This window comes from Silurus aristotelis, assembly GCF_946808225.1.
Source record: "Silurus aristotelis genome assembly, chromosome: 1".
Taxonomy (NCBI): Eukaryota; Metazoa; Chordata; class Actinopteri; order Siluriformes; family Siluridae; genus Silurus; species Silurus aristotelis.
Genome location: NC_139574.1, coordinates 17970427 through 17996647, shown reverse-complemented (window position 1 = coordinate 17996647; position 26221 = coordinate 17970427). Strand labels below are relative to the sequence as shown.

At 40.0% G+C, this 26221-nt stretch overlaps 1 protein-coding gene across 10 annotated transcripts in view; it reads left to right on the top strand.

The window, feature by feature from the left end:
- Positions 1–875: 875 nt before the first annotated feature.
- Positions 876–26221, top strand: part of phactr4b (phosphatase and actin regulator 4b) — a 36150-nt gene continuing 10804 nt past the window's right edge. For 2 of the 10 annotated variants that reach the window (XM_083545611.1, XM_083545606.1), the window contains exons 1-5: positions 876–1018; positions 8893–8997; positions 9565–9609; positions 24896–25057; positions 25536–25616. In XM_083545611.1, coding sequence (XP_083401737.1) covers positions 9597–9609; positions 24896–25057; positions 25536–25616 — 256 coding nt within the window. In that variant the 5' untranslated portion in view covers positions 876–1018; positions 8893–8997; positions 9565–9596. Of the gene's footprint in view, positions 1019–1114; positions 1251–8892; positions 8998–9564; positions 9610–15867; positions 16139–20969; positions 21713–24895; positions 25058–25535; positions 25617–26221 lie in introns of those variants that run through there. The other 8 variants (XR_014534237.1, XM_083545603.1, XM_083545607.1 and 5 more) reach the window with 7 other exon arrangements.

Below are 26221 nucleotides of genomic sequence, written 5' to 3'. Positions count from 1 at the left end.
CAATAATAATATAATAATAATAATAATAATAATAATAATAACAAAGATGATGATGATGATTATTATATAATAAAGGAGAAGAAGAAGAAAAGCAGGTTTTATTACTAGCAGTAATAGTGGTAGTAGACGTAGTAGTTGTTAAATAATAATAATAATAATAATAATAATAATAATAATAATAATAATAATAATAATAAATGTTATATATTTTTTATATTTATTTGTATATACATTTATATCTAAACAATAGAACTTCTTTATACTTATAACTATTATTATTATTGTTATAGGATTGTTTTCCTATACATTTTGTATTATTGATGTTCATTACTGAATTATACATGTCCTGAATTAGTCTATTGATGTATTAATAATATAGAACAGTCAAGAGTCCGCGTTTGCTCTGAATCCCTGGATAGAGAGAGAGAGAGAGAGAGAGAGAGAGAGAGAGAGAGAGAGAGAGATAGGGAGAAAGAAAGTGAGAGAGAGAGAGAGAGAGAGAGAGAGAGAGAGAGAGAGAGAGAGAGAGAGAGAGAGAGAGAGAGAGATAGGGAGAAAGAAAGTGAGAGAGAGAGAGAGAGAGAGAGAGAGAGAGAGAGAGAGAGAGAGAGATAGGGAGAAAGAAAGTGAAAGAAAGTGTGAGAGAGAGAGAGAGAGAGAGAGAGAGAGAGAGAGAGAGAGAGAGAGAGAGAGAGAGAGAGAGAGAGAGAGAGAGAGCGAGAGAGAGACTGTTATCCTGGAAAGGGGAATAACGGTACAGATTGCGTTGTGGGGCGTCGCTTCCTTTGCAGAGCATTCTGGGTATTGATGTGACGCACAGCGATAAAGACTGGATCTGAATAGGATTAGAACTACAACTACCAAGGTATGTGTGGGATCATTTCCGGTACCTTTAAAAAAAAGTTTCAATGGGGTGGGAAAAAAAATGAGTGGCAAAGAAGTGGCGGTGTCTGCACAGCCTGAAAATTAGTCAGCAAAAGAGCAGGAAGAAAGTGAGCCGTGCACCGCAGTGTGAGAGGTGAGAGATGATGGTTTTTAACAGGAGAGCTGACCGGTCATGCTCTGTCTGTCTGTGTGTGTGTGTGAATGAGAGAGAAGAGAGTGAGAGTGAAGAAATGGGAGAATAAGAAAGTTTGTGTGGAGGAGAAGGAAAAGGATGCTGTGCGCTCGCGCCTCTTACAATGAAACTTGCGCGTGCTTTGAGAGGTTTTGTGGAGCAGCAGCACATTCATGCATTTAACCCAGTGCAGGTGAAACGCGCTTTCTCTCTCTGTCTTTTTCTCTCTCTCTCTCTCTCTCTCTCTATCTCTCTCTCTCTCTCTCTCCAAGAAATGCAAAGAAAACTGGTAGGCCGTTGTGTTATTGCTTTTATTTTTAGTTATTTATTTTAAATCGCTGAAAACTTGCAAACGCTACAAAGGAACATCAGCAACGCTGCACGTGCGCGCGCACACTCACACACACACACACACACACACACACGCTTTCCTTTAAATCCTTCCTCTTTCTAAATCATCTTGAGTTCCTAATATTTTCTTACGGTCAATCATTGTGAATTATCGGACAAAGGTGTTGGTAATGATTGGAGGAAAGGTGATGGCGGATTTGTCGGAGAGAACAAAAAGAGAGTGTGTGTGTGTGTGTGTGCGCGTGTGTGTGCGCGCGTGCGAGAGAGATAAATGATAATCCTAGAGATAAATAAAAAACCTGTTCAGTTAACGTGTATTCTCACAAATAGAATAGAAATCTGTCACCAATCCCCGCACGCGCGCGCGCGCACACACACACACACACACACGCGTCACATCGCGGTTTAAAAGAGGACAGTTTGCGGGTAACATAAGACAGCCATATAATCAATACTGCCAGGCGAGCCAATTGATCAGTCCTGTGTGTGTGTGTGTGTGTGTGTGAGAGAGAGAGAGAGAGAGAGAGAGAGAGAGAGAGAGAGAGAGAGAGAGAGAGAGAGAATGTGAGGATCAGTCCCTGTCCCTGTCTCTGATGCACACTTCACCTTTCCCTGGGAGCAGTTCATCATCTGACTTGCTCACACGAACCCAGTGATGTCCTGCCATATGAAATGGTATATGACTGATGGAGGCCTTTATTGCTTTTATTCAAGCTGAAGTCATATTTACATCTCTGTAATGATTTTGAAGAAGCTCTTGGAAATGCCTTGTTTTGATCCAAGGGTAATCTGTAAGATGCAATTAAATATCACTGCTGGGTTTCTTGTAAGGAACATCTGGCAGGACCTCTTTTTGTTTCGATCATCTTGTTATATGTCGATCTGCGGTGCCGTTCTCACAATGAAGACATTCAGTCGATGTAATATGTAGCTGTTTAGAAGTCATCCATTCAATAAAGATAACTGTCTGGTAAAGGTACCGCTGTGTACGTTTTCCCTGTCACTAAGGAGATATAATAAAGTATTTTTTTTGTTTGTAGCAATTCCAGGTGCGTAATTGGACGGCTGTTTAATCATCGAGGTTTTATTCGATTTAATGCTAATTAAATACACACATTCCCAGCTAATAGATACACACACTAGAGGTATTTAAAAAAAAAAAAGATCTTGTTGGCAACACCCCAGTGACAAACAACAATACAATGAAGCGTCTCTATTTTCATGAGACTTTGTTTTGAAGTATTCATCATCCATTGATATGTAATATTTGTCCTAATTTAAAACCCGAGGCTTATTGAAGTGTCAGCTGCTCCGACTTTTTAGTTCAAGTCTTGGCTGAGTAAATAAAATTTGAGGTTTATCCCTATAAATCATGTGCTTTGACAGATAAACAATTGATAAACCCAAGTTTTCATAATCTACTGTTTAATCCTGCCTCACATGTAAAATCAATATGGAGATCAAATTATAGGACATGCTATGATATTTTTATTATACAATGTTATTCATGACACATGTCATGTCTCCAACATGAGGCGAGGAGTAAAACAACTGGCCAGGCGATACAGCAGCACCAATAAAAGATAGCCCTCTCTTTTAATATAGTCCGTGTAATAAATGTTCAGGTAGAGGTTACCATCAGCTGAGTCTCACAGGCTGTTACAGTGCTGTAAGATAACAACTGTTACTTAAACAAACAAACCCAGGAAGATGTAATGTACCCAAACTGTTCAGCCTGGTCAAATCACTTAGTTACTGATATAAAGGTCTTAGAAGTTATATAAAAGTCATGAGGCCTGGTGCACTTTATTTTTTGGATCTAAGGCTGTAATGGAGATGTTCGCTTACTTTCAGGACCATGCTGTAATATTACTGGCATCTATCAGCTCGGTTTACCTGGATAGGATTTATGAAAGTAGTTTATTTCAAACCAGGTCTGAAGAGATTCATGTGTAAAACGTTTACAGTCAAAACGCATTTCTTCATGAGCTGCTTTCAGGGTTTTTTATTGGAAACACAGCTTTATATCACTCAAAGTTGAACTGCATTGAAAGAAAAAAAAAATGGCAGCTTGTGCTTAACATAGGCTTCTCCATCTCATGAAGTAAGCAGTGCAGCTTTAACCAGTTTGACTGTGGGGTTTAAGCTCCTCTTTAGGCTCATGTCTCTCAGTTCTGAGTCAGCTACATGATCTTGCATGTGAAGTGTCTAGAGGACTAAAGTTTAGAGAGGACAGTGAGAGAGCAGCCTTTTGGACTCCTTGTAAAGTGGGCCACCAGTCCCTGTGGTGAGCCGAGCTTTTCTGGGACAAGCACGGCTATGACGTTACAGGCGGCCCGGAATTGGAGCGAATGCTGTCGTCCTCTCATTCTAGATAGGGACTAGGATGTGTAGGTGCTCGTGATCTGGGCTAAGATCACTGTGCCAGATGGAGATAAAGCAGGCTGCTGATCTTTCCTCACAGCTTCCATGTAGATACTTGTCTGACTGGATCTAGTCTTTGGTACAGGCCAGCATCTGAGGTGAAATCTGTGAGTATGAGCTCAGTGGGTCAGCTTTGAGTTCTCTTCTTTGTCAAGTGAATGTGAGATTGAGACCAATTGATCTCATCATTTCAGCACAAATATAAGCAAAACATTTTTTGGGGTGCTGTTTAAATATTTTTGGCCTGATTAATAATGATTTATTCCCATTACATATAAATTGAATTCCACAGAGGATATCAACGCCTTCAAAATGGTCATTGCTGTGATAAAGTAATATTTGTGGAAAAGTGCTGCAGGCTTGCACATGTTTCATTTCCATATTTCTAACATATTTTGTTTGCTATGTTGGGCAAAAGGAGCTTTATTGTGTTGCAGCTCAATGTGCATTGGTAAACCTATGTTTATGTGTGTTAAGCTATTATTAGCCGTTCAAATTATACCCCTGTTTTTATTTGCACAAAGCGGTGTGGCAGACGAAGCATTTAACAGTTAGATGGCATTTTTGTGTAGTTTACCACCACATGATGCTGCTAGATGTTGCCTCTATTTGTGTTGAATGAATGGATGACTGATCCACTGGCACGATGTATTTCAGACTCGCTTTCCACTTCGTTTCTACGTGTTGTTACTTTGTTCTAGGACTTTATAACCTAATGTTATTAAACACCATGCATTATGTTCCTGATGAAGACCCTCAGGTTACCTTCATGATTTATACCATTCCAGTCAGCTATATAACAGAATATATGTCTGGAATAGAGTCGCCAGGAAAGGTCATTCAATGACATCTCGTAGTTATGCACAGCAAATAAGTCGCCGCTGTCGGCTTTAGTTCCTGCAATTTTAGTCTTTGTCTGAACAGTGAGAAATCACATTTGTAAAAATTGTCTTCCTGTTCCACAAGTTCCCTGTTTAATTTACAGTACAGCTGATGTTTGTTCCCTAAGGGTCGTTTTTTTTCTTTCTTCCCCCCCCCCCCCCCCCCCATCTCGACTGGTGCATGGCGGTTCGTTAGGAGTTAACACTCATTTAGGAACTAGGCCAGTTACATCCCATTTTCTCACTTCCCCTCCTGTGGTGTGTGTGTGTGTGTGTGTGTGTGTGTGTGTGTGTGTGTGTGTGTGTGTGTGTGTGTGTGTGTGTGTGTGTGTGTGTGTGTGTGTGTGTGTGTGTGTGTGTGTGCGCGCGCGCACGCACATGTTTGTGTCTGTTAGATTGTTATGCATATGTGGTTAAGGATGTCTACGAAGCATTAGATTGCTTTTAAGCCTAAGGGAATGATTCATCATAGATTCATCATGTACACTCATGATATGGTCATGCCGGTATGTCCTGGTCAGTTTAATGGTGTTTTGCATGTTCACACACGTCATGCACCCAAACCCACACGCTTTGTTGGTATATAGGAAGTCACCCGCATGCTCGTCCATATCACAGCGTCGGATTCACCACTGTTTGAATGCCCTGTGCGATGAAGTGTGACAACTGAAGCAGATTTACTGTAACTGAAACACTGACTTCTGCGTTCCTACAGAACGCTGCCACTTCAACATCTCCATTCCACCATTGTGCTCGCTTTACAGACTGAGGTTATGCAATAGCAAGCCAGAATTTGACTGTAGTCATTTCCAAATCTTGGCAACAGTATATTATACAATGCACCTTAAGGTCCCTTTGTTAAAGTATTTGATTTTGTAAGGATGCAGACAGATGAACAGGATTCCAAAATATCTCTTAAAGAATACATTTGGAATAAACTTTAGGATTTACTCAATTGCTAGGGTTTTTTAGGATCTGCAAATTTGATGTGAAGATTGGAAGTTTATCTGAATAATAATAATAATAATAATAATAATAATAATAATAATAATAATAATAATAAAAAAAGATAAAACATGACAGTAGGTAAGTTAATAATCAAGAAATCTGATTTTAAACATCATTTTGATTAATCAAGATTGATGTGTTTGGGATTAGCATTTATCATTAGCATGAGCTTGCTTAAGGTAGAATGGTGTGTACACAGTCTCATTTTGTATAGGGGACAGTGGTGGTTTCATGGTTTAGATGTTGGACTTCTGATCAGAAGGTTGTGAGTTCAATTCCCAGCACCCCCAAGCTGTCACTGCTGGGCTCTTAAGCAAGGCTCTTAACCCTCAGCTAAGCAGTAGTATAAATGAGGTAATTGGAAGTCACTCTGGATAAGAGCATCTGCCAAATGCTGTAAATGTATAGAGTGCTTCCACGACACTGTATTGTTTTCAGTGTTTTGTTGAACGCCAAAGTCTTGGTTATGTACCAAGCTCACGTCTACTTTCCATGTGTTGAATCAAATGTAGCACGTTGTTTGTTAAATGCTGTGGGAAATACGAGGGTGAGCCTGGAAAGCTCTTAACCAAGAGAAAATATTGACTGATGCTGCTGATTGCTGCTCGATGTATCGGAAGTAATTCATGTCAACTGCTAAGAGAAGACCTCTCTGCTCTTCTTCTGCCTCTGTAGTGAGCATTTTATTGTATTTACCTCACGTATGCGAGTCACTTGTGTACGAGCTCACGTGCATCGTTTTATTGGTACATTGTTAATGATGAGTACCAGAGCATATTAGGACACGCTGTTTTTCATATAAAGCTTCCCAGCACATCTGCGAACAGGATGGCCATGTTATTGTAAATGATTGTGTACACTGCATACACAATCATCAGACTGCAGTTCAGAAACCAACAGGTAAAATTCAACACCACCCTCCAAACCAAATGTCACAAGCACACATGCTGGTTGATCTAGATGTATATACATTTGCTGTGATTGTTTGAAAATCTTGATTTTGTAAACAAACTTTATGGCCATTGTTAGTGTAACCCTAACCCTAACCCCCTTTTTTTTTTTTGGTGGCACGTTGACAGAACATGCAATTCCAGAGAAAGTGTTATACAGTTTTAGGATTATTTCAGTTGCTGAAACCTCAAAAATGTCAAGCTGCTGAGGCTTACGGTCAAATTCTTGCTAACCTCAGCCTTCTTAACCCAAGCATTTACTCTCGTTTTGTGAGCTTTGTGCATTTGCATAAACTAAATGTAATGTTTAGCTGGTGATTTTGGATGTTGTGGTATTAGAAATTATCTTGTTTCCTCTTACTCTGTACATACACATACACACCGTTAGACTCGCCTTTTTCACGCTACTTTGAAGCACACCAGCAGCCCCAAAATACTCTACCTGTTTTGCTGCATATACATATACAACATGTGTTCTTTTCCCTGAAAAATAGGCCTACAAAGAAGACTAAAATTAAACCTGCTCCCGTCGCCTTTTTTTCAGTGGGCTCTGAGTTAGATCAGCAGGTCTGACTCCTATAAGTAGTAAGTGAAAGTGACGTTGCAGAGCGTGCGTGTCCTGTTTATAATGTTCAAAATGTGTTCTGAATAGGGATGTAACAGTGTATCCGTACTGAACCTTCTCGGTACAGAGCTTTCAGTTAAATCCTTTCGGAACATGGTTAAAATCTGAGTTCCCTCGGGAACGTATTAGGTGGCGGACCGCAAGTTTGTTTAGTCTCCATCTTGCATTTACATTTATTTTTATTGTGATTATTAAACTTGAAACCATACACAACAATGCCAGGGCTATAAAAAAGCAACTAGAGTCACACTGTGGCTACTCTCTCCGTACCGGAAATACGATTTTCTAGTGCCACTTCCCTTTTTACGACAGTCTAGGGATATGCATTCTTCAGCGTTTTATCTCCAGCTTAAAAGGAGAAAATCCTGACAATTCCACATATCGAGGGAGTGAACGAATGATGGTTCGAAGGAATGAAGACGTTAAATTATGCTGAATTAAGTAGAACAGTTAAGTAGATCATATCATTAGAAAATTTTATATTAAATGTAAAACACACACACACACGTGTATTATCCAAATGGGGTCCAACAATGTGAACTATTTCATAAAATTTCAGTTTATTTAATTGTATTTCATTTGTGCCAATTTAATCGATTACTCTTTAGTCAAATACTCAATTTAATCAGTGTAATAAGTGTATTGCTTAAAATGTTTTATTCTATTTTATTTGTATATATTTTATTTGTATAAATTGTTACAAAATGTTAAAATTGTTACAAAACAATCTGTTGACGTTCACAAATGTTAATAATAATAAACCACATTAATAAAAAGCTACATTTTATATTCTGCATTTCTCCCCCCCAACCGAACCGAAATTGGACCGAACCGTGACTTAAAAAACGAGCTACGTCTCGAACCGTGATTTTTGTGTACCGTTACATCCTTCGTTCAAAAGGATTTGTTTGGTCAGTTCTTCACATTGATCAAACATAGAGAGATTTTTCTCCTGCCTCCTGTTCTGCTGCTGTGATATGGTGCAAGAGAGAAGTTGGCCTGTGAAGTCTGTTCTGCCTCACTCCGATCGATCGCTCTGTCTCGAGAGATATTCATTAGCATTTCTCACATTCCCTCGATCACTCTCGCTTCCACTTTGTGTCTCTCTTCATTGTTCTTCTCTGCCATGTTCTCCTCTCTGCCTCATCTATCCACTTACTCCCCTCCTCTCATGCTCTGTCCATTTCAATCTGATAAACATGATCTGAATTCTCTGCATCAACTAAAGTCTTTTACTCGTTTAGATTTTTATTTTTTTGTAATTAATCATGCATGATTATTTAAGGATTTTTTTTTGTCAAACCCTTCCTTTCACCTCATGGGGTTTTAGCATTACCAGCCATGTAACCTTAAGAACCCGCTAGCTTTATATATAAGATGGAAATGGCTGCAGTTTGAAGTTAACGATGTGAAAATGTATATAATGCATATTCTCCTTCTACATTTCTTTCCTTACGCTTTTAAATAAACTCCCCAGAATAATTTAGAAATTGTAAGGACCCAGTGTGTGTACAGGAGATGACTCTGCTACTGTGTCTGTATTTAAGTGTTTATCTGTTCCTGCTAATTTAAACTTCCCCTTTCTGACCTGTACAGATCGAGCAGAAGCGAGCCCATGTACCGTATCTGCTGCTCGGAGACCTGTGAACTGGATACACGGAGAACGAACACCCCCTTGCAAGGCCAATGACCTTCTACACAGTGCGTTTCCAATGCTAGCTGTCAGTGTTCAGAGGTTTCTGTTTATATTAGTCAGTAGTTTGCGCACGAAGACTGAAATATCGAGCGTTTTGCATTAATGCAGGGTGAAGGAATGTTAGAAAGCAGCATGTGGGAGACATTTGCTAAACTCTTCTGTTATAAAAGTGTGCACATACACAACAGCTAGAGTTGAGTGCGAAAGTTTGCATCCCCGATGATTTCCATGTGAAAATATCCTTTTCAATCAACAAGAAAAAAAGCAACAGATTCCCGAAAGCTAGTTTCAGTGTTAAGATATTAACATGCACTGTCATGCTTTTTTTGTTGTTGTTGCTTGTGATAATGAAGACAGAGGAATTTCTTTGGTCAAAATTCAATTTCTTTGTCATTTTGTAGTGTGTGAAAATTAAGCCATAATGGTTATTTTTTTTATGAATATTGTGAACATTATATCTTGATTTTCAGACTGTCAGTTATACATCTCGTAGAGAATTTTATCACTGACTATATAATGTGTCAAAGATGAAATGAAGCTGTTTTAATCATCTTTTTCATTTGCATCCGCAGGATCGACTCACTGGTTTGTGTCAGATTCTGTGATGGAAAATCGGGGTGAGTGAGCGATCCTTTCACTGAGCACATGCTTATTTGGTTTGTCTTTCCACGTTGTTAAGGATAATGATACGAATAATGTTGGTTGCATCAAGAGCACGTTGATATTTTTGTGTGGAACATGTCTGTGCCTAAATACAGAAACCAGTCTATATCTCAGGCAGGATTTATGTCACTGGGTATAATGAGTTATTCATTGAATCAACAACATTAATTGATCCTAACATTATGAACAGATGAATTTTTAGCTTGCATGCCAAACAAGTATGATACAGACAACTGTTGCAACATCATGAAGTTTTCTGTTTTGCTGAAGAATGATTGACAGATAACACCTTACAATACGCTGGTTCTGTTCTAATGTTCAGCATCAATGAAACATTTAGAATGTGTCCACTCCATCACACATTCAAGGCTAGCACATTTTCCAGGTCGCAGAAGCAGGTTCTGAACTCGGGCAGAACCAACCAGTAGGCAAGATGTGCATGTTCGGATCAGTGCCTCAGTGTAGATGCTGTAACTGGGACACAGAGAAATGGGGCTCGCTATATTATCATTAGCGCTCATTCGGTTTTGTTTTGTGTTGGGGCGTTATCCGTGTTTCCAGTGTATTTTAAACTTGGAGGTAGAGCTCTATGAGCTTTCAGTATGCAATTTTTTGTTGCTGTGGTTTAATGGCTTAGGAATTCCATAGCTGCTCTTCTTTCCTAGAAACACATGGTTTGGACATGTGCAGAGAGGGACATGGGGTATATCGGTAGTAGAATGCTGAGGATGGAGCCACCAGGAAGAGGAAGAGAAAAGGAGAGGAGGTTTATGGATGTAGTGAGGGAAGTCATGCAGGTAGTTGTTTTGAAAGAGGCAGATGTAGAGGACAGGGGGTATGGAGACTGATGATCTGCTGTGGCGACCCCTAATGGGAGCAGCCGAAAGAAGAAGCAGCGCCCTGTTGGCTAACAATACCTGTGGCGGTCGTTGGTAAATCGACCGATCCAGTATGAAATTCAGGTTTCTGATCTATATATTTGATTTGCCACGTTTGACAATGGAGGCTTTTCTTTAAATAACCCTCCGACTTTATTCGAGCACTAGGAGTGCACTGGCTGGTGCAACCGTAATGGCTGGGATGTGCTTTGTGAAAGATTGAAAGTTTCAATAGTTTATTCAGCCCAAGAAATGTAGTGACTAAAATTCTTAATTTACAATGTTTATTTGTTTATATGTATAATCACAAGAAATACTTCATAGTTTGTTTTAGATGTTAATTCATTTATATGTCGCCATAGTGAAAACTTGGAGTTTAGTAAAATACCATGTTAAATTGTGGGGGGAAAAAAACAACATATACTTATATTTGGGTTTTGTTGTCAGTGTTATTTGTTTACCTTAAATCTTTGCCATTTTTATTAATCGGCATCTGCCAATTGTGCTGCAAATTAAGGCGATTTTTAGGCAGGAGCGTCGGAGACACCAAACCGTGCGTGTATGTTCTGCCTCGCATGAGAGAACATAACTGTCTCAGACCAGCAGGTGGCAGTAGTCTGTATTCAGCATCCATAAAGGGAAATCGGCTAGAGCTACAAATTTAAATATCTAAAGCGAGCAGCGTTTACACCTGCCGCGATCATTCATCACAGATTAGTGTAGCTTTTTTCAATCATATCTGCTAAGTTGCGAAGACAAATGCGAATTTGACAACAAGCGTTTCTTTAGGCTAAATAGGCAGTCGGATTCTCTTTCTCGCCAATGAGCTCCGCCGCTGATTCGACATGCGGAATCGGCCAAGAAACAGCCGATGCCGTCCGACCAGAGCCAACGCCATTCCCCGACAACTGACAGTCAGCTTGTTTTGTACCAGTTCTTATAATTCGTTTTTTAATCTAGCCATATTATTCCAATGCTTAAATATAATGCTAATTTTGGAGAGAGAGAATAAGAGTAAAAGTTGGAGGGAGGGAGGGAGGGAGAGAGAGAGAGAGAGAGAGAGAGAGAATAAGAGTAACATTTGGAGAGAGAGAGAGAGAGAGAGAGAGAGAGAGAGAGAGAGAATAAGAACTTCATTACATCGTTCATGCTTTTATAGAAATTAAAATCAATTAAATTCCTTGATTTAACAAGTCTGGAGAAAAGTATTTTCGCATCACAGTCCATGTTTTGAGCGATTTTGTTAAATTTTTTTTGCTCAGATTGCCATTTTCGTCTGACCGAAGATAAAATTAATCAGCTGGCACTTGAACCTGTGTGTTCTGACATATTTAAAACCAAGAATAAAAACCTGAACATTAAAATCAAGAGAAAAAGACCTTAAGATAAAAAAAAAAACACAAACAAAATCAAAAATCAAATCAAATTTTATTTGTCACATACACAAACATACAGGGTACGACATGCAGTGAAATGCTTTCAGTGACTGTAACCTGTAACCTTACAGTGACTGTAACCTGGGGCAATGAATAAAAGTGTGAAATACAGTTTCCCGCTGTGAACACAAAGGACAGTCATGTGTAAAGTCAGGATTCAAAACCGAAATAAAAGCGTTTACAGATATAATACCATGTAAAATTCTCCATTGGAGGTCGGCAGCCCTTTTTGTTAATGGTAGTTTATAAAGCGCCCTCCATTCTGGTTTAATATCATCATTAAAACCCAAAACATTTCTCCATTGGGTGTCTACCCTCCCGCTCAGTTTTTTCTTGTTTAGACCTTTGACACAGAGCAGCTTCCCCGACACTGACCCAAAGTTCAACGTGCTCTCACCCCGGTACTCCAGGAGTGGACCTTCACACCCTAGGGTCGGGAGCAATGTCAAGCCGAGGCAAAAAGGTCTCGTCTCTGTGGAACAGGTCTCGGTGGTCTGGTAGTTACTCAGCAGAACATGCTCCTCCAGTGTTAGGGCAGACCTCCATCAGTGTAGGAGCTGATTTACAACACGCAGGGACCGCAGCCCCACACGTGCTGCCAGGTCCTCTGTCCGTGATAGGTCCGTACCTGCGATGGGATACCAGCTCCCGGAGTGTCACAACCCTTGAGAAGATGAGTGCTCTGGACAGTGCAGGAGCTGTCGCACTGGAGATGTCCAGCTGCTCTCCATGCCACGTCTTCTGGTACAGTGAGAAGTCTCTGGAGGAACTGCAGGCGAAAAGCCACAGTTCTGCTGGTTAACTGGATCAGCCCCTGCCCCCCCCCCCCCCCCCCCCCTCCTCTTTGGGCAGGTGAAGAACTCTCTGAGGAACCCAGTGTAGACCATCCCAAAAGAAGTCCACTAGCAGAGCCTGGATGTTCGCCAGCAGGTTCGGTGGTGGCTCCACACATGCCAGGTTGAGCCAGAGGGTCGACGGGGCTAGGTTGTTGATTACCAACATTCGCCCCCCCTGTAGGACATCCTTGAGAGCCACTTCCACCTGCTCAATCTGCCTTTAACATGCTCTATGGTGCCTTCCCAGTTTGAGAGAGAGAGAGAGAGAGAGAGAGAGAGAGAGAGAGAGAGAGAGAGAGAGAGAGATTGAATAAGAGTAACATTTGTGGGGAGAGGGAGAGAGAGAGAGAGAGAGCGAGAGATTGAATAAGAGTAACATTTGTGGGGAGAGGGAGAGATTGAATAAGAGTAACATTTGTGGGGAGAGGGAGAGATTGAATAAGAGTAACATTTGTGGGGAGAGGGGGAGAGAGAGAGATTGAATAAGAGTAACATTTGTGGGGAGAGGGGGAGAGAGAGATTGAATAAGAGTAACATTTGTGGGGAGAGGGAGAGATTGAATAAGAGTAACATTTGTGGGGAGAGAGAGAGATTGATTAAGAGTAACATTTGTGGGGAGAGGGAGAGAGAGAGATTGAATAAGAGTAACATTTGTGGAGAGGGAGAGAGAGAGAGCGAGAGATTGAATAAGAGTAACATTTGTAGGGAGAGGGAGAGAGAGAGATTGAATAAGAGTAACATTTGTGGGGAGAGGGAGAGATTGAATAAGAGTAACATTTGTGGGGAGAGGGAGAGATTGAATAAGAGTAACATTTGTGGGGAGAGGGGGGGAGAGAGATTGAATAAGAGTAACATTTGTGGGGAGAGGGAGAGAGAGAGATTGAATAAGAGTAACATTTGTGGGGAGAGGGAGAGAGAGAGATTGAATAAGAGTAACATTTGTGGGGAGAGAGAGAGATTGAATAAGAGTAACATTTGTGGGGAGAGGGAGAGATTGAATAAGAGTAACATTTGTGGGGAGAGGGAGAGAGAGAGATTGAATAAGAGTAACATTTGTGGGGGGAGAGAGGGAGAGAGAGAGATTGAATAAAAGTAACATTTGTGGGGAGAGGTAGGGAGGGAGGGAGAGAGAGATTGAATAAAAGTAACATTTATGGAGAGAGAGAGGGAGAGAGAGATTGAATAAAAGTAACATTTATGGAGAGAGAGAGACAGAGAGAATGAATAAGTAACATTTATATTTATGAACCATAAATAACAAACCACTCAGGACAAATCGTGGTACTCCATGCCTGCTCATGTTGCTCATTGCTTGTAAAATCTGAAAACTTGGCCTCTTGCAGTATTATTTGAAAATTAAAAACCTGACTAGGACACCTGACTTTTTTTCACCATATTCGGTTCTTCCCAAACTGTTACCACAAATTCAGAGACACACATTTGTATAGGATGTCTATGGATACAATAGCATTTTCCCTTCAACCTAGTTGTTGCACCCTAGTTCTCCTCACGCTACATCTGGAGTATTATGGAGATTGTTATAGCAACACATGGGGACTAAATGTGGAATGGGTTGTTCAAAAAGTACATAAAAAGCTTGGTCAGGTGCCACACTTGTGTCTATATATAGTCTATGTTGAAAGTGAGAGTTTTGGTGGAAATGCCTAATCTGACATTTGAGTCTCAGACATTCAATAATATAAAAAAATGTCCCTTTAGCTGCTTCTCTATGTGGGAATTTTGTAATCCACAGCCCATTAACAGTCATCATGACTGGTGTAGAATGAAAGTGCTACAGTAAACACGCGGCAGGCATTTTGCTTCCTCTGTAGTTTGGCAGAGTTTCTGACTCACCCTCTCTCCTCTTATTCAGCCTCCCATTTCTCTTGGTTGTGTTCCTCCTCATGTGTGTCATTGCTAGTGCTGCTAAATGGCCTTCCCCATTTCCAGTTTCAGCTCTGTTAACCTTTGCTGGGTGTCAACTAAACAATTTTGGATGAGTTTTAGAACATGTGCTTTATTAAACTAGCTGCTGAGTGTATGTTTTGGCTTTTCTTCCTAGTTTGTCTCCGTCTTGGGCGTGAGTTATTGTAGGAGCACCTCCCCTGCTGTAATGAATCAGTCTTTTAAGTACGTTTAACAAATCACTAAATTATTGAGGCATTTAGACAGAATGAGACATGCGGTACTTATTCTGCTTAATATTGCCTAACTGGTTCTCTAGTTACCGAGACAGATCTACAGAAAGGTAACCCCTTTAAATGATGTGTTTAGAGAAATAGTAAATAGGAACATGGAGCTTTGCATTAGAAGTCTGTGAGCGTCATTCATAAATGTGTCACACACACACACACACACACACACACACACACACACACACACACACACACACACACACACACACACACACTCATTTTCCTCTAATAGACTGTGCTGGATAAGCTGCATGCCTGGAATTCCAATAGATGACCAATAAAGGGGGTTTGCTTACTGTTGCCTCTAGGGGGCACAACGCTGTTTTCTTTTTATTTCAATCAAAATATTTTTGGATAAAGCAGGAGCTGGATGTGAACCAAATAAACCACAACCATAAACACTTTTTTTTTTTTTTCCTTGTCTGATGTTGGAATGTCCTGCATAAATAATATTTGCTTTTTCAGTTATGTTTTTTTTCAATGTGGATTCAGCTAAAAGGAAATGGCATATTTAAATCAAAGAACCCTGTGTATTTAATTTGCATTTAAAAATATATATATATATTATTCTGTAGCAAAATACAAATTCAGAGGGGAAGTTTTTTTCTTGATGAGAATGAGAGAATGAGAGACATTCTTCATATTGTTCACCATATTGCTCTAATTAAGTATCTTTTTGTGTTGCACAAAAGCAACCCTTCCTCAAACACACACACACACATTCTGACCCTGGCTGCTTGGAATGATAGGCATCCATCTGTAGTCTTTCTAACTTATAGGCTTAAGTCAGTTAGGCAGAGGGAGGGTCAGTGTAAAGGAAAGGGGTGGGGAGTTGCAGAGGGAGGAGTGCAGAATTCCAGAAGGGAAGAAGGGAGGGAATGTTGGTGAAAGAGACACAGAACAGACGGCTTTACAGCTCTGTAAAGATTCGTGAGTTGAAGAAAGAAGTGGCTGTGAGGACGCTTTCTGAAGTGGAGAGCCTAGGCAAGTCAAGAGTCGTGCAGGTGGGACGCTCTTATTGCTCAGTGCAAAGTGGCCTTTTCTAGGGCACTGCTGAAAGCTAAGGCCCTTAGGGCCAAGAGTATGGGAAAGAGCTTCTCTCTGGAGATTGCATCTCAGGACACCAACACACACACTGGTGAGTCACATGTGTGGTATACACACCACAGATGTTGTCTGAAGTTTAGCTACAATAATGTGTATTCAGCATCTGCAGAAGGCCAGAAAACAGGGCTTGGGTAATTTGAAATGTGAATGTGTGCCTTGAAATCTGTCTGGCCATGTCATGAGGATCACGTGAATGTTAATGAATTTGTGATTTGACAAAATCTGTCAACAGTCAGGATCATAATGTTTAAGCTGCTGATTGAAGCATTTTTTTTTTTTTTAATTCAGTGATATGCCCTCAGCACTGCACTGACGGGGACTAAAACCAGCAAACACTTAAACACAAGAAGGACTAAGCACTTATGGCTATGAGGAGTAATTTGATAACAAAAAATGTTTTTTTGTGGTTTCCTCCAGAACATGCCATTGATATTAGAAATTGGAATTTCGGAACTAATAATAATAATTCATATTATTTCACAATGAATAACTGTTTTTGTAATCCACACTCACAACTACTTAAAAAAAAGGTTAAAGTTGCCATGCTTCTCTCAGACTGGTGTGTTTTTGTATCTCATTCCCAAGACAATGGTTGTTTTTAATTTTTTTAGGTTTTCTGGGTGATCAGAGACATTTTTACACCCCATTAATAAACATTCCTAAACCTTTAGAACCACTGTTGGTTCTGTATTGTTAGTTTTCTCCAGGCTTTGGACATTTTCAGGTCAATAGTGAAGATCATTGTGGATCGAAGCATTGTTATATAGTGTGTGTGTGTGTGGTTTTGGGCAGTGTGTAGATGTGTGATGGGAACATTATTGGCAAAGATACCTAGAAGCGTTCAGATATTTTCGTGACCGTTTTGACGGCATTGTGTTATATGAGCTGACCGACTGTGATGTTTCCCTAACACCTCTGAAACTGCGGTTTATTCATCTAGAAAAGGCTAAAATCTCAATGTCGTCTGATCTCTTTTCTAAATATAAACAGAGATGATGATAATATTGGAGACAGCTATGGGGTCTTTTTTTTCTGCATACAGGAATCATTCAGAAGCCAAGTTCTGCTCAGCCAAAATGACGGGCCAAACGCCACGGCCAAGTTTCATTTCACAATACAGGCTCCTTTGTTTGGTCAGCGGACTCTCCTCAGGTTTGCCCTTGTTGATGCTGGATTCACTTACGGCTACTTCGAATGCAAAATGTCACCTTTCCAAGAGTTGAACCTTTCAGTAGAGCCTACAGAGTGATCACTGAATTAGCTCTGTGCTGCTGTTCTCAAGGTCACTTGGCTCGTTTATATAATAGACAGCAGCATTTTGTGACGATGAAATGTCTGTGTTTTGTATGAAGTGCTGTTCTGGTTGGGGGAAGGTGTGTTGAGTGAGAGGAGAGCAGGAGGAGTGTGCTGCTGCTCTTCACAGGTTTTCCCAACAGACCAGCTTAACTTACTTAACTATACAAACTGCTCCAGGCATCACAATTTCCTCTAAACCACTGACCGCTATCGTCTCTGCGTTCATGCAATTGAATAGCATACGCACCAGATTCCTTCTGCCCTGGTCCTGGATCCCTGCATTACGCTTTTAGTTGTGCATCTATAATGCTTTTTGCCTGTACAGAACCTGATGCCTTTTATGTTGTTCATGTCTTTGGATAACATATGCTACACTGACATTATGCTGTTACTCAGTGCAATGTTTATGCTTTTGCAACTTTCTTTGAATCACCCTGAAGCCTTATTGACCTCATTCGAATTAAATTGTTGGCTTTATCAAACCTTCACCAAAACGTTCACCCGAAATGTTTGGAATTGGGACACTCACAACCCACAATTTCTTTTCTTTTTTTTTTTTTTTAGAGCAGCTGTTTATTACGTGCTGAATACCAGCAGTGTGATGGTTATAAATAAATGCTAAGTGACTCGGCCATGCACATGCTGTTACAGACATGGCATTGCATTAGTTTTTTTTTTTAGTTTTTTTTTTATTGTGCTAAGCTCTTGCTGTGTTTCACAGCAGCTTTTGTCTCATGCTATTTGTAGTATTCAAAAGCCCCATATAGTGAAGAAAAGAAGATTTTTATGAAGCGCCATAATATACCATGTTGAATTGATGTGTAAATATGACCTGCTTTATCCTTCTATTGTAGACTGAGATTCTGAAGTGGTTGATGGAGGGAGTTGACGGGGGCTTTTCTAGATGAAAATGGAAATCATGCTGAGAAATGTTATCTGGCCTGACTGAATGTTATTTTGTAGAGTTCTGTTTAAAGCTGGATTGCTGCTGAGCCGTGCATGACAAATCTGGTGTTTTTTTTTTTTTTATTAGAGTGGCAGCTTTCTATTCTGAATGTTCTAATAATTATTGAGTGATTTATTTCCTTCTGTTGAGAATCAATCCATGGACACCAGAAGCTTTAGATGGCTTTAACACTTTAATATATGTATAATATAATCAGTTTAACATAAATCTTATGAGTTATTTTTCTGGGCTATATTCTGCGATGATTGGTTTATGCATTAATCCTCTCAAATAATAACTCTCTCCAACAAATGTCATTGCTTTTTATGATCAAAAAATGAACATTCATATGGAAATGTGCCATTTCATATTACATATGTTGCTCCGCACACAAAACCTCCATCTAGCACCATTAATAATTCTCGGGTAGGAGACTCTGGGGTTCCAAACCTTCAGAAGCTTTACACATGCTGTTCCATGAACATGTAATTCATGAACAGCATACAGGCTGCTCAAGTTGATCAACTGTAAAAATCTGACAATCAGTTCATTTTCCCCAGAATTTGCAAGAAACTAATGGGAGGGAAAAAGACAGTAAATCTAAGAGTTCAATCCTGCCGGCTGATTTAAAGGGACATTATTGTATTGGTCATAGCTCTATATACTCAATAGCTTTCTGGAAAGAAATTGATAGACTCTTGCTGGAACAGTGGGGCAGAAAGCTGGTTTCCCCATTCAATCTGTAGACAGTAGAGGATGTAGTAGTAGAAGATACAGTATCGAATATTTGGATTGTTTTCTGGTTGATGTATTGCATATCGTTTTTGTATTGAAATATAATTGCCACAGTTCCAGTGGTTTTCTGGGTGGTTGTGATAACTCAGTTTCTGTATGAGCATTTATGTAAGCTACAATCATGTGAAAAAGAAAGTTACACCCTCTTAGAATTCTATGGGTTTACCCAATTATAAAAAGATTATAAAAAAACTCGGGTTCTTATTGTTACAATTGAAAAATACAACCTTAGATAAACACGCATCACACCATGTCATTTATTTTATAAAAGAAAATCCATGTGTGGAAAAACTTAAGATTTAATAAGATTCCGTTTCTTTTAGCGCCATATTTTAACGGCAATAACTTCTGTTATGTTCTGCATGACTTTATCGGTCTCCCATTATTGTGGAGGAAATTTTGCCTGCTCTTCTTTATAAGATTGCTTCAGTGCATTGAGGTTTGCAGGCATTTGTTTATGCACAGTTCTCTTAAGGTCTTGCCACAGCCTTTCATTCAGTTTTAGGTCTGGACTTTGACTGGGTTTTTGTAACACCTTAATTATTTTCTTTTTCAGCCATTCTATTGTTGATTTTGCTTGTGTGCTTGGAATCATTGACCTGTTGCACGACTGTTGGCCGGTTGACCTCACATCTGACTTTAGAATACTTTGATATGCAGAGGAGCTCATAGTTGACTCAATGACTGCAAGTTGCTCAGGTCCTGTGGCTGCAAAACAAGCCCAAATCTCCCTCCCACAACCATGCTTGACAGTTGCTAATGAGTAATTAGTGCCGTTATTCTGTGTTTGATTGTCGCCAAAAGAGGCACTATGCATTATCGCCAAACATGTCTATTTTGGTCTCGTCTGTGTAAAGGACATTTTTACAAAATGTTTGTGATTTGTTCACATACAAATTTGCCAACGTAAGCTGTGATGCCATGTTTTTTTGTTTTTTTTAGAGAAAAGAGGCTTTCTTCTGGCAGCCCTTCCAAACAAATCATATTTGTTCAGTCCTTTTGTAATTGTACGGTCAGGAATGTTCACATTTAACATGCTATCTGAGGTGTGTAGAGCCTGAGATGTAACTCTTTGCTTTTTTGCGCTTTAATGTTTTTTCACTTGATGTCATCATCACTCTGTAATGATGGGCTTTAAAATTGTTTGAAAATGGCCTTATAACCCTTTCCAGATTTAGGTTCAGCAACAATTGTATCTCATAAGATCATTGCTGATGCATTTCCTCTTTAGCTTTGTGTTAACCCACACCCGAATGCTCTAGAACAAGAAACCGCTAAAACCTGGGCTTTTCTGAAGGTGCTCACATTCTGATGATTAATTAATGAAGACCATTTGATTAGCAGCACTTAACTGCTACTTAGCATCTTAATTCCTATGTAAGCAGTAAAGGTTTACTTAGTTTTTCTACACATGGCTTTTCTAGGTTGTATTTAACCAATTCTACAATCTGATAAGGATCGCATTCACACAGGGTGTACCGTTTTTATTTTTATTGATTTTTATTTTTTTTTTCTCCCCCATGACTGTATATATGAATGTAAACTTGGTCAACGGCAGCTAATGTTCTCCCTGCCCATTAGCACAGATGTGCACGGAGTAAATTACTCCTCTGCTGATGTGGGGGGTTTTATTTTATTAAATTTTTTCCCCCTCTTGTTTTACTGTTTTCCAGTTCATACTGGTATGGAGAGTGGGTGGGGGTCATCTGTATATGCCCCCACCCACCTGCCTCTTTCAGGATCAGGGTGGAGTGTCATTTCCTCCCTCTGTTTCCCAGGCTTCCCACCCTTTCTGAACCCTCTCAGACTCCCTCAGCTTTTAGCACACATTGCGCAGGATATGAAGTCGGCTCACACCTCGCCACGGACACCTTTATCAAAGAGCTGTACCATCTGCATCTGGGTCTGCCTGATCTGCTTACACTTGCACACTTGGATCAGAGCTGTGAGCAATACTGACTCCATTAATGTCCATTATCCATGAGCAGAGAGCTTGCACAGCTCAGCTACGTGCTCAATACGTCCAGACGATCTGCTTAATGACTCAGCCAACTGCCTGGTCAAGCTGCATACTGCAGCACTCGGTTGTTCCTTTTCCAGAGACAGAAGGACTGGGAATTCATTCTGCCTTGTTCTCTGCGCTTTGTGATGGATGGCTGGTCAGTGACTAGTTTGTCTCAGCACTGTATCTGTCTTATATTTGGATGGCTGCCTTGTAGACTTGGAATACATTGTACTGGAGGATGAGTTCAGTGTATGTGTCATTACTGCTGCCTTATCAGTGTGATGTGGATCTTGAGCATGAGTTTCTCTAGATATCTCTTAAACTATCCACCTTGTGTGAGGACCTGGAGCTCCAGATCTAAAATAAACAAGCTCTTCCAAGTCTGCTTCCGAGGAGTGTAGTTTCTCACCACAAGGACCTTTCTCACCACTAGCAGCTTTTATTTTTTATTTTATTTATTTATTTTTTTTTAAACCTCTTCTGGAAAAGAAACAAGCTGAATTTTCTTTAGTTCCTTATGGCCTGCTGCTTCCACACCCTTCAACATGGCAGCTGGAGCCCAGGTAGTTTTCTAATGCTTTCTAATGCTATTGTGATTCAAGCTACTTTCAGTTTTTGTGTCTTTTTAAAATGTGTAGTTTGATTCTGGGAAGCAAATAGGCATGGGGGCACTACTAATTTTTAGCTGTGGATTTCATTACAGGAAGATAGGGCAGCTAGTTTTATATCGGCCATTAGCAACGTATGTATGACTCTGAGGGATTTGCTGGAAATAGCACTAATAGAAGATTGAAATGATGGTTCTTCTTGTGTTGCTTGGAGCATCCTTACATCTCCTGTCTAGATAGCTAGTGTTTAACCAGCTGGTTTACAGCTTACTGTAGTCATTTTGAACTGTAATGTTTCCTTTTTATTTATTTTTTTATAAACCCACAAGACATCTTTGCCACCACTACCGACTATCTTTTGTAGAGTTTTGCTTTTACATTTACTTTTACGCCACTGAGCAGACGCACTTATCCGGAACGACGTACAAAAGTGTTTTAAATCTCAATCAATGAATAAATTAACACTGGTTTGCTAGATTACAGCAGTTTAGAAGTATAGTAGAAGTAGTTTTATTTATTTTTTTTATTTAAATTTTTTTTTTGTCCTCCCAGTCTCTCAACTATAGCCTAGCTGAGCCATTCTGGGTGGAGTCAGATTGAAATGTGCCAGATTGAAAAGAAAGAGGTGACTAACCAGCTTTGGAAACTCGTGCCCTTTTGCAGGATATCGCAAAGCACAGCCTTTTCCAGAGCACCAAAATTGCTGATTTATTGATATTTATAAAAATCTAGGTGTCCTCAAGATCATGACATTGTCTATCAGTCCACTATGTGTCATGTTGCTTAACACCACGTTCCAATAATGTTTCCTTTCTTGCTGTGTTTAGAGAGCTGGATGTTTGCGTTTGGTCACTGGGGTGGATAATGTGCCTGCGATGTTGTGGGAACGTCAGGCAGAGCAGAAGCACTGTCGCCAGGACATCCTGTGTTTATTGGGTTGGATGTTCAATTACTGCTAATGCTAATATTAAATGACATATTTCGTGTTAAGATCAACCAATTTCATTTTAAGCCTATAACAGTTTATTATTAGCATTTAAAAATGTACAATTTATTAATGATGCATGGCAGCAGGTCATCACTGTGTGGCCAAAAGTATTTGGAAACCTGACCATCACACACAGATGTGGGTCCTTCCCAAACTGTTGTCGCAAAGCTGAAACACACAATTGACTACAATTTCTGTTTGCTGTGGCATTAAAATTTCTATTCACTGGAACTTGGACACTCCTGTTCCAGCAAGGTTTACAAATGTAAGTGTGAACCATCTCCATTGCCCTGTCCAAAGCCCTGAACTCATCCCCACTGAATACTTTTGTCATGAACTTGAACACCAACATCACCAAGGCTTTTATGCTCAACATCACTGTCCCACCCTTTTGTACTCTGATCGCTAAACCGGCACAAATTCCCCCAGCCACAGTCCAGCGCAGCAGAATGCCTTCTGTGGAGAGTGGAGGTTATAACAGCGAAGGAGCATCAACACGATGCTCATGGTTTTAGAATGGGATCTTCAATACTCAGGTGCCTCTATAGTAGTTCGTCTGGTGTAGTTAGCAAGGCTCCTTTTGCTTGCATGTCAGCATTTTCATTTATGAAATTTGGCACATGCCCTTAATGATAGATACTCAGAGCAACTTGGGAGTTGAGGGTTAAGGGCTTAGCTCAAGGGCCCAGCAACTTACGACCTTCTGATCTGAAGTCCAACATCTTATTCAGTTGTACAGGATAACTAGAAGTTGTGAATTATAAAAAATAATGATGTTGCCTATCCATGATAGTTTATCTTTGTATACATCCTATTTTGTTTTTAGGTTGAATGTTATTTAATGTAACCAAATACATGCACAAGGTTTGGAGTGTGGAGGGGATTTGCTCATGCAGCCACAAGAGCATTCAGGCAGTTTCTGAATAGAAATTGTTGCGCTACAATATTCAAAGACTTTAAACAATATTGTGCACCCACGTTTTTGCCAACAGTTTGAGAGAAATGTAGGCATTCACATACTTTTGGAGGATGATGGTTTTAGGATTATATTTATTAGAAATGTGTTGACTACAGTGATGCAAAACTGAAGATGCAACTGTCCAGAACCAAACATTGATATACCGATCACATGTAATGGATGAGGAGAAATGTTTAATTGTTTGCAAAAATTATTATTATACTAAACTAAATAGGTAAGCAGTCAATGCTAATCGGTTTTCCTATCTCTCTCTGGGCGGTACATAGCATAGAGCATACTTTAATAAGCATTAAAAGTATGTTGTATTTCTTTAATCCAGTCCTATCATAAACATTCCACACAGAATGTATTTTACAGGATGATTGGTATGCGTGTGTGATTTGAATGTGCGTGAACCTGTTGACAGTTCTATCAGCGGGAGGAATGCGAGTTCTTGGAGTAGTGAAGTAGCAGCTAGTGGTCAAATGACTGAGGCTCTGTGCAGGGGGCTGTTTGCCTCCAACTACAGCTGCCAGGAAACATTGCTGTGTTTAAACAACAACCATGTTTAAAACACTGCCTTGAAGTTTAGAACAACAGTTTTTCTGACAACCATCTTCGGCTTTGTTTGAAACTTACTAAAGCTAAGTATGAGTGTGGCCGTATTTTTATATCTTGGTAGGCACCAAATGTCTGCACAATTATAGAAATATCTGAAATTATCGACCTAGTAGGGATATTTAGCTGACAACCCCCCCCCCCCCCCAACACACACACACACACACACACACACACACACACACACACACACACACAAAACCTTTTCTTCTCCATAACCTTTTTTTTATTTTTCAAAAACATAGTGCTGAAAGGTTCTCCAGTCGGTTACTATGGTTACAATTAGGGTTGGATTAGGTGGAGACATAACATTAATAGTTATGTTAATGAAAGGTCCCCACAAGGAAAGTAAGACAAACGTGTTCCTGCACGAGTGCGTACACATCCAGCGCTTAGTGTCCATTTCTGTTCCTGTACACTTTTTTTTATATGTGCTGTTTACTGTGACTTATCCGGTTAAAGCCTTTCTTTCACATCTTCTGTCAGAGTCTCTTATGTGCCCTTAAAGAGTGTTTACCTGTTTAGTGGTCCAGCTTTGATTTTAACCATCTCTGCTCTTTCACCTTCTTTTCAGATGATGAAAGCAGCCACCAGCAAAATAGCACAGGGAGCGAAGGAGGCGACAGCACTCCTCCCCCCAAGCGCAAGGGCAAGTTCTCTACGCTGGGCAAGATCTTCAAACCTTGGAAGTGGAGGAAGAAGAAGAGCAGTGAGAAGTTTCAGGAAACTTCAGAAGGTGCTTAGTTAATATTGCCTTCAAGTATTTAGAATCACATACAACTCTGCTTTCTGTCTGTTACCTTGAAGATACGAATGAAACCGTTTTCTGAGGATTTCTTCTTTACTGTTATTAACACTTAACCAACATATGGCTCGATAGTTCTCTGAATCTTGCTTTTTTCATATTGCATAGGGCTTGTTTTTGTGACCATAAAGAAACGCAGTAATCCACTGAATTTACACATTACTTGGGTGAAGTAGGGTGCGTTTAATCAGAGCAGAGAACATGAATGTTGTGCATACAGCCAACCTAATCAGCTCTATTCCGAAGTTATTTTTTTCTCTTCACAAACATAGAGCCTGCAAAGGCTGCCGCTTGGGTTTACATTAACATTAGACCAATGCTATGATTACAGTGAGATTGCATATCCCTATGTATTGTAGTTCATTGTTTTATTCGGTGGGCTTGTGTGTGCTGTATTTTACCCCAACAGTTTTGGAAAGAAAGATGTCGATGAGAAGACCACGGGAGGAGCTGATAGAGCAGGGAGTTCTGAAGGAGATTCCTGACAATGGTAGCCTGTGTGTGCATGTGTGTGTGTGCATGTGTGTGTGTGTGTGTGTGTGTGTGTGTGTGTGTGTGTGTGTGTGTGTGTGTGTGTGTGTGTGTGTGTGTGTGTGTGTGTGTGTGTGTGTGTGTTATGGGTCCTTTTGTGAATTTTAAAGGATTGATATTGAATATATAGATGGTATTCAACATTATTAGGAGTGTCCCTGTATGTATTCTATACATGTACCTGATTTATATATAAATACATAATACATCATTCCGTGTCTGTCAGTCAGAGTGGGACACAGAAACAGTTCAGGAAGGTGGTCTGTTACCATGCCACTGTTCTTTAGGGCACAAATGCAGCAGCTCCTTAGACAGATGAAGCGAGCCTGTTTAATTTTACAGGTGTTTGAAGGTGTAACTTTATATTTTGAGGAGAGAAATTACATATTGTTTGTCTTCAGTTGAGGAAAAATGGAGCAAATTGTGCCCTGTAGCAAAAAGCTTTGAAAGTCATGCACTCACTGCTGCGGAGGCCCATTTATCTAGACGTTCAAATCGCAATAAACAAGCAACCTGCTCTTGTTCACCGCCTCTGGCTTATTTGTATCTTAGAAAACTTGCTCT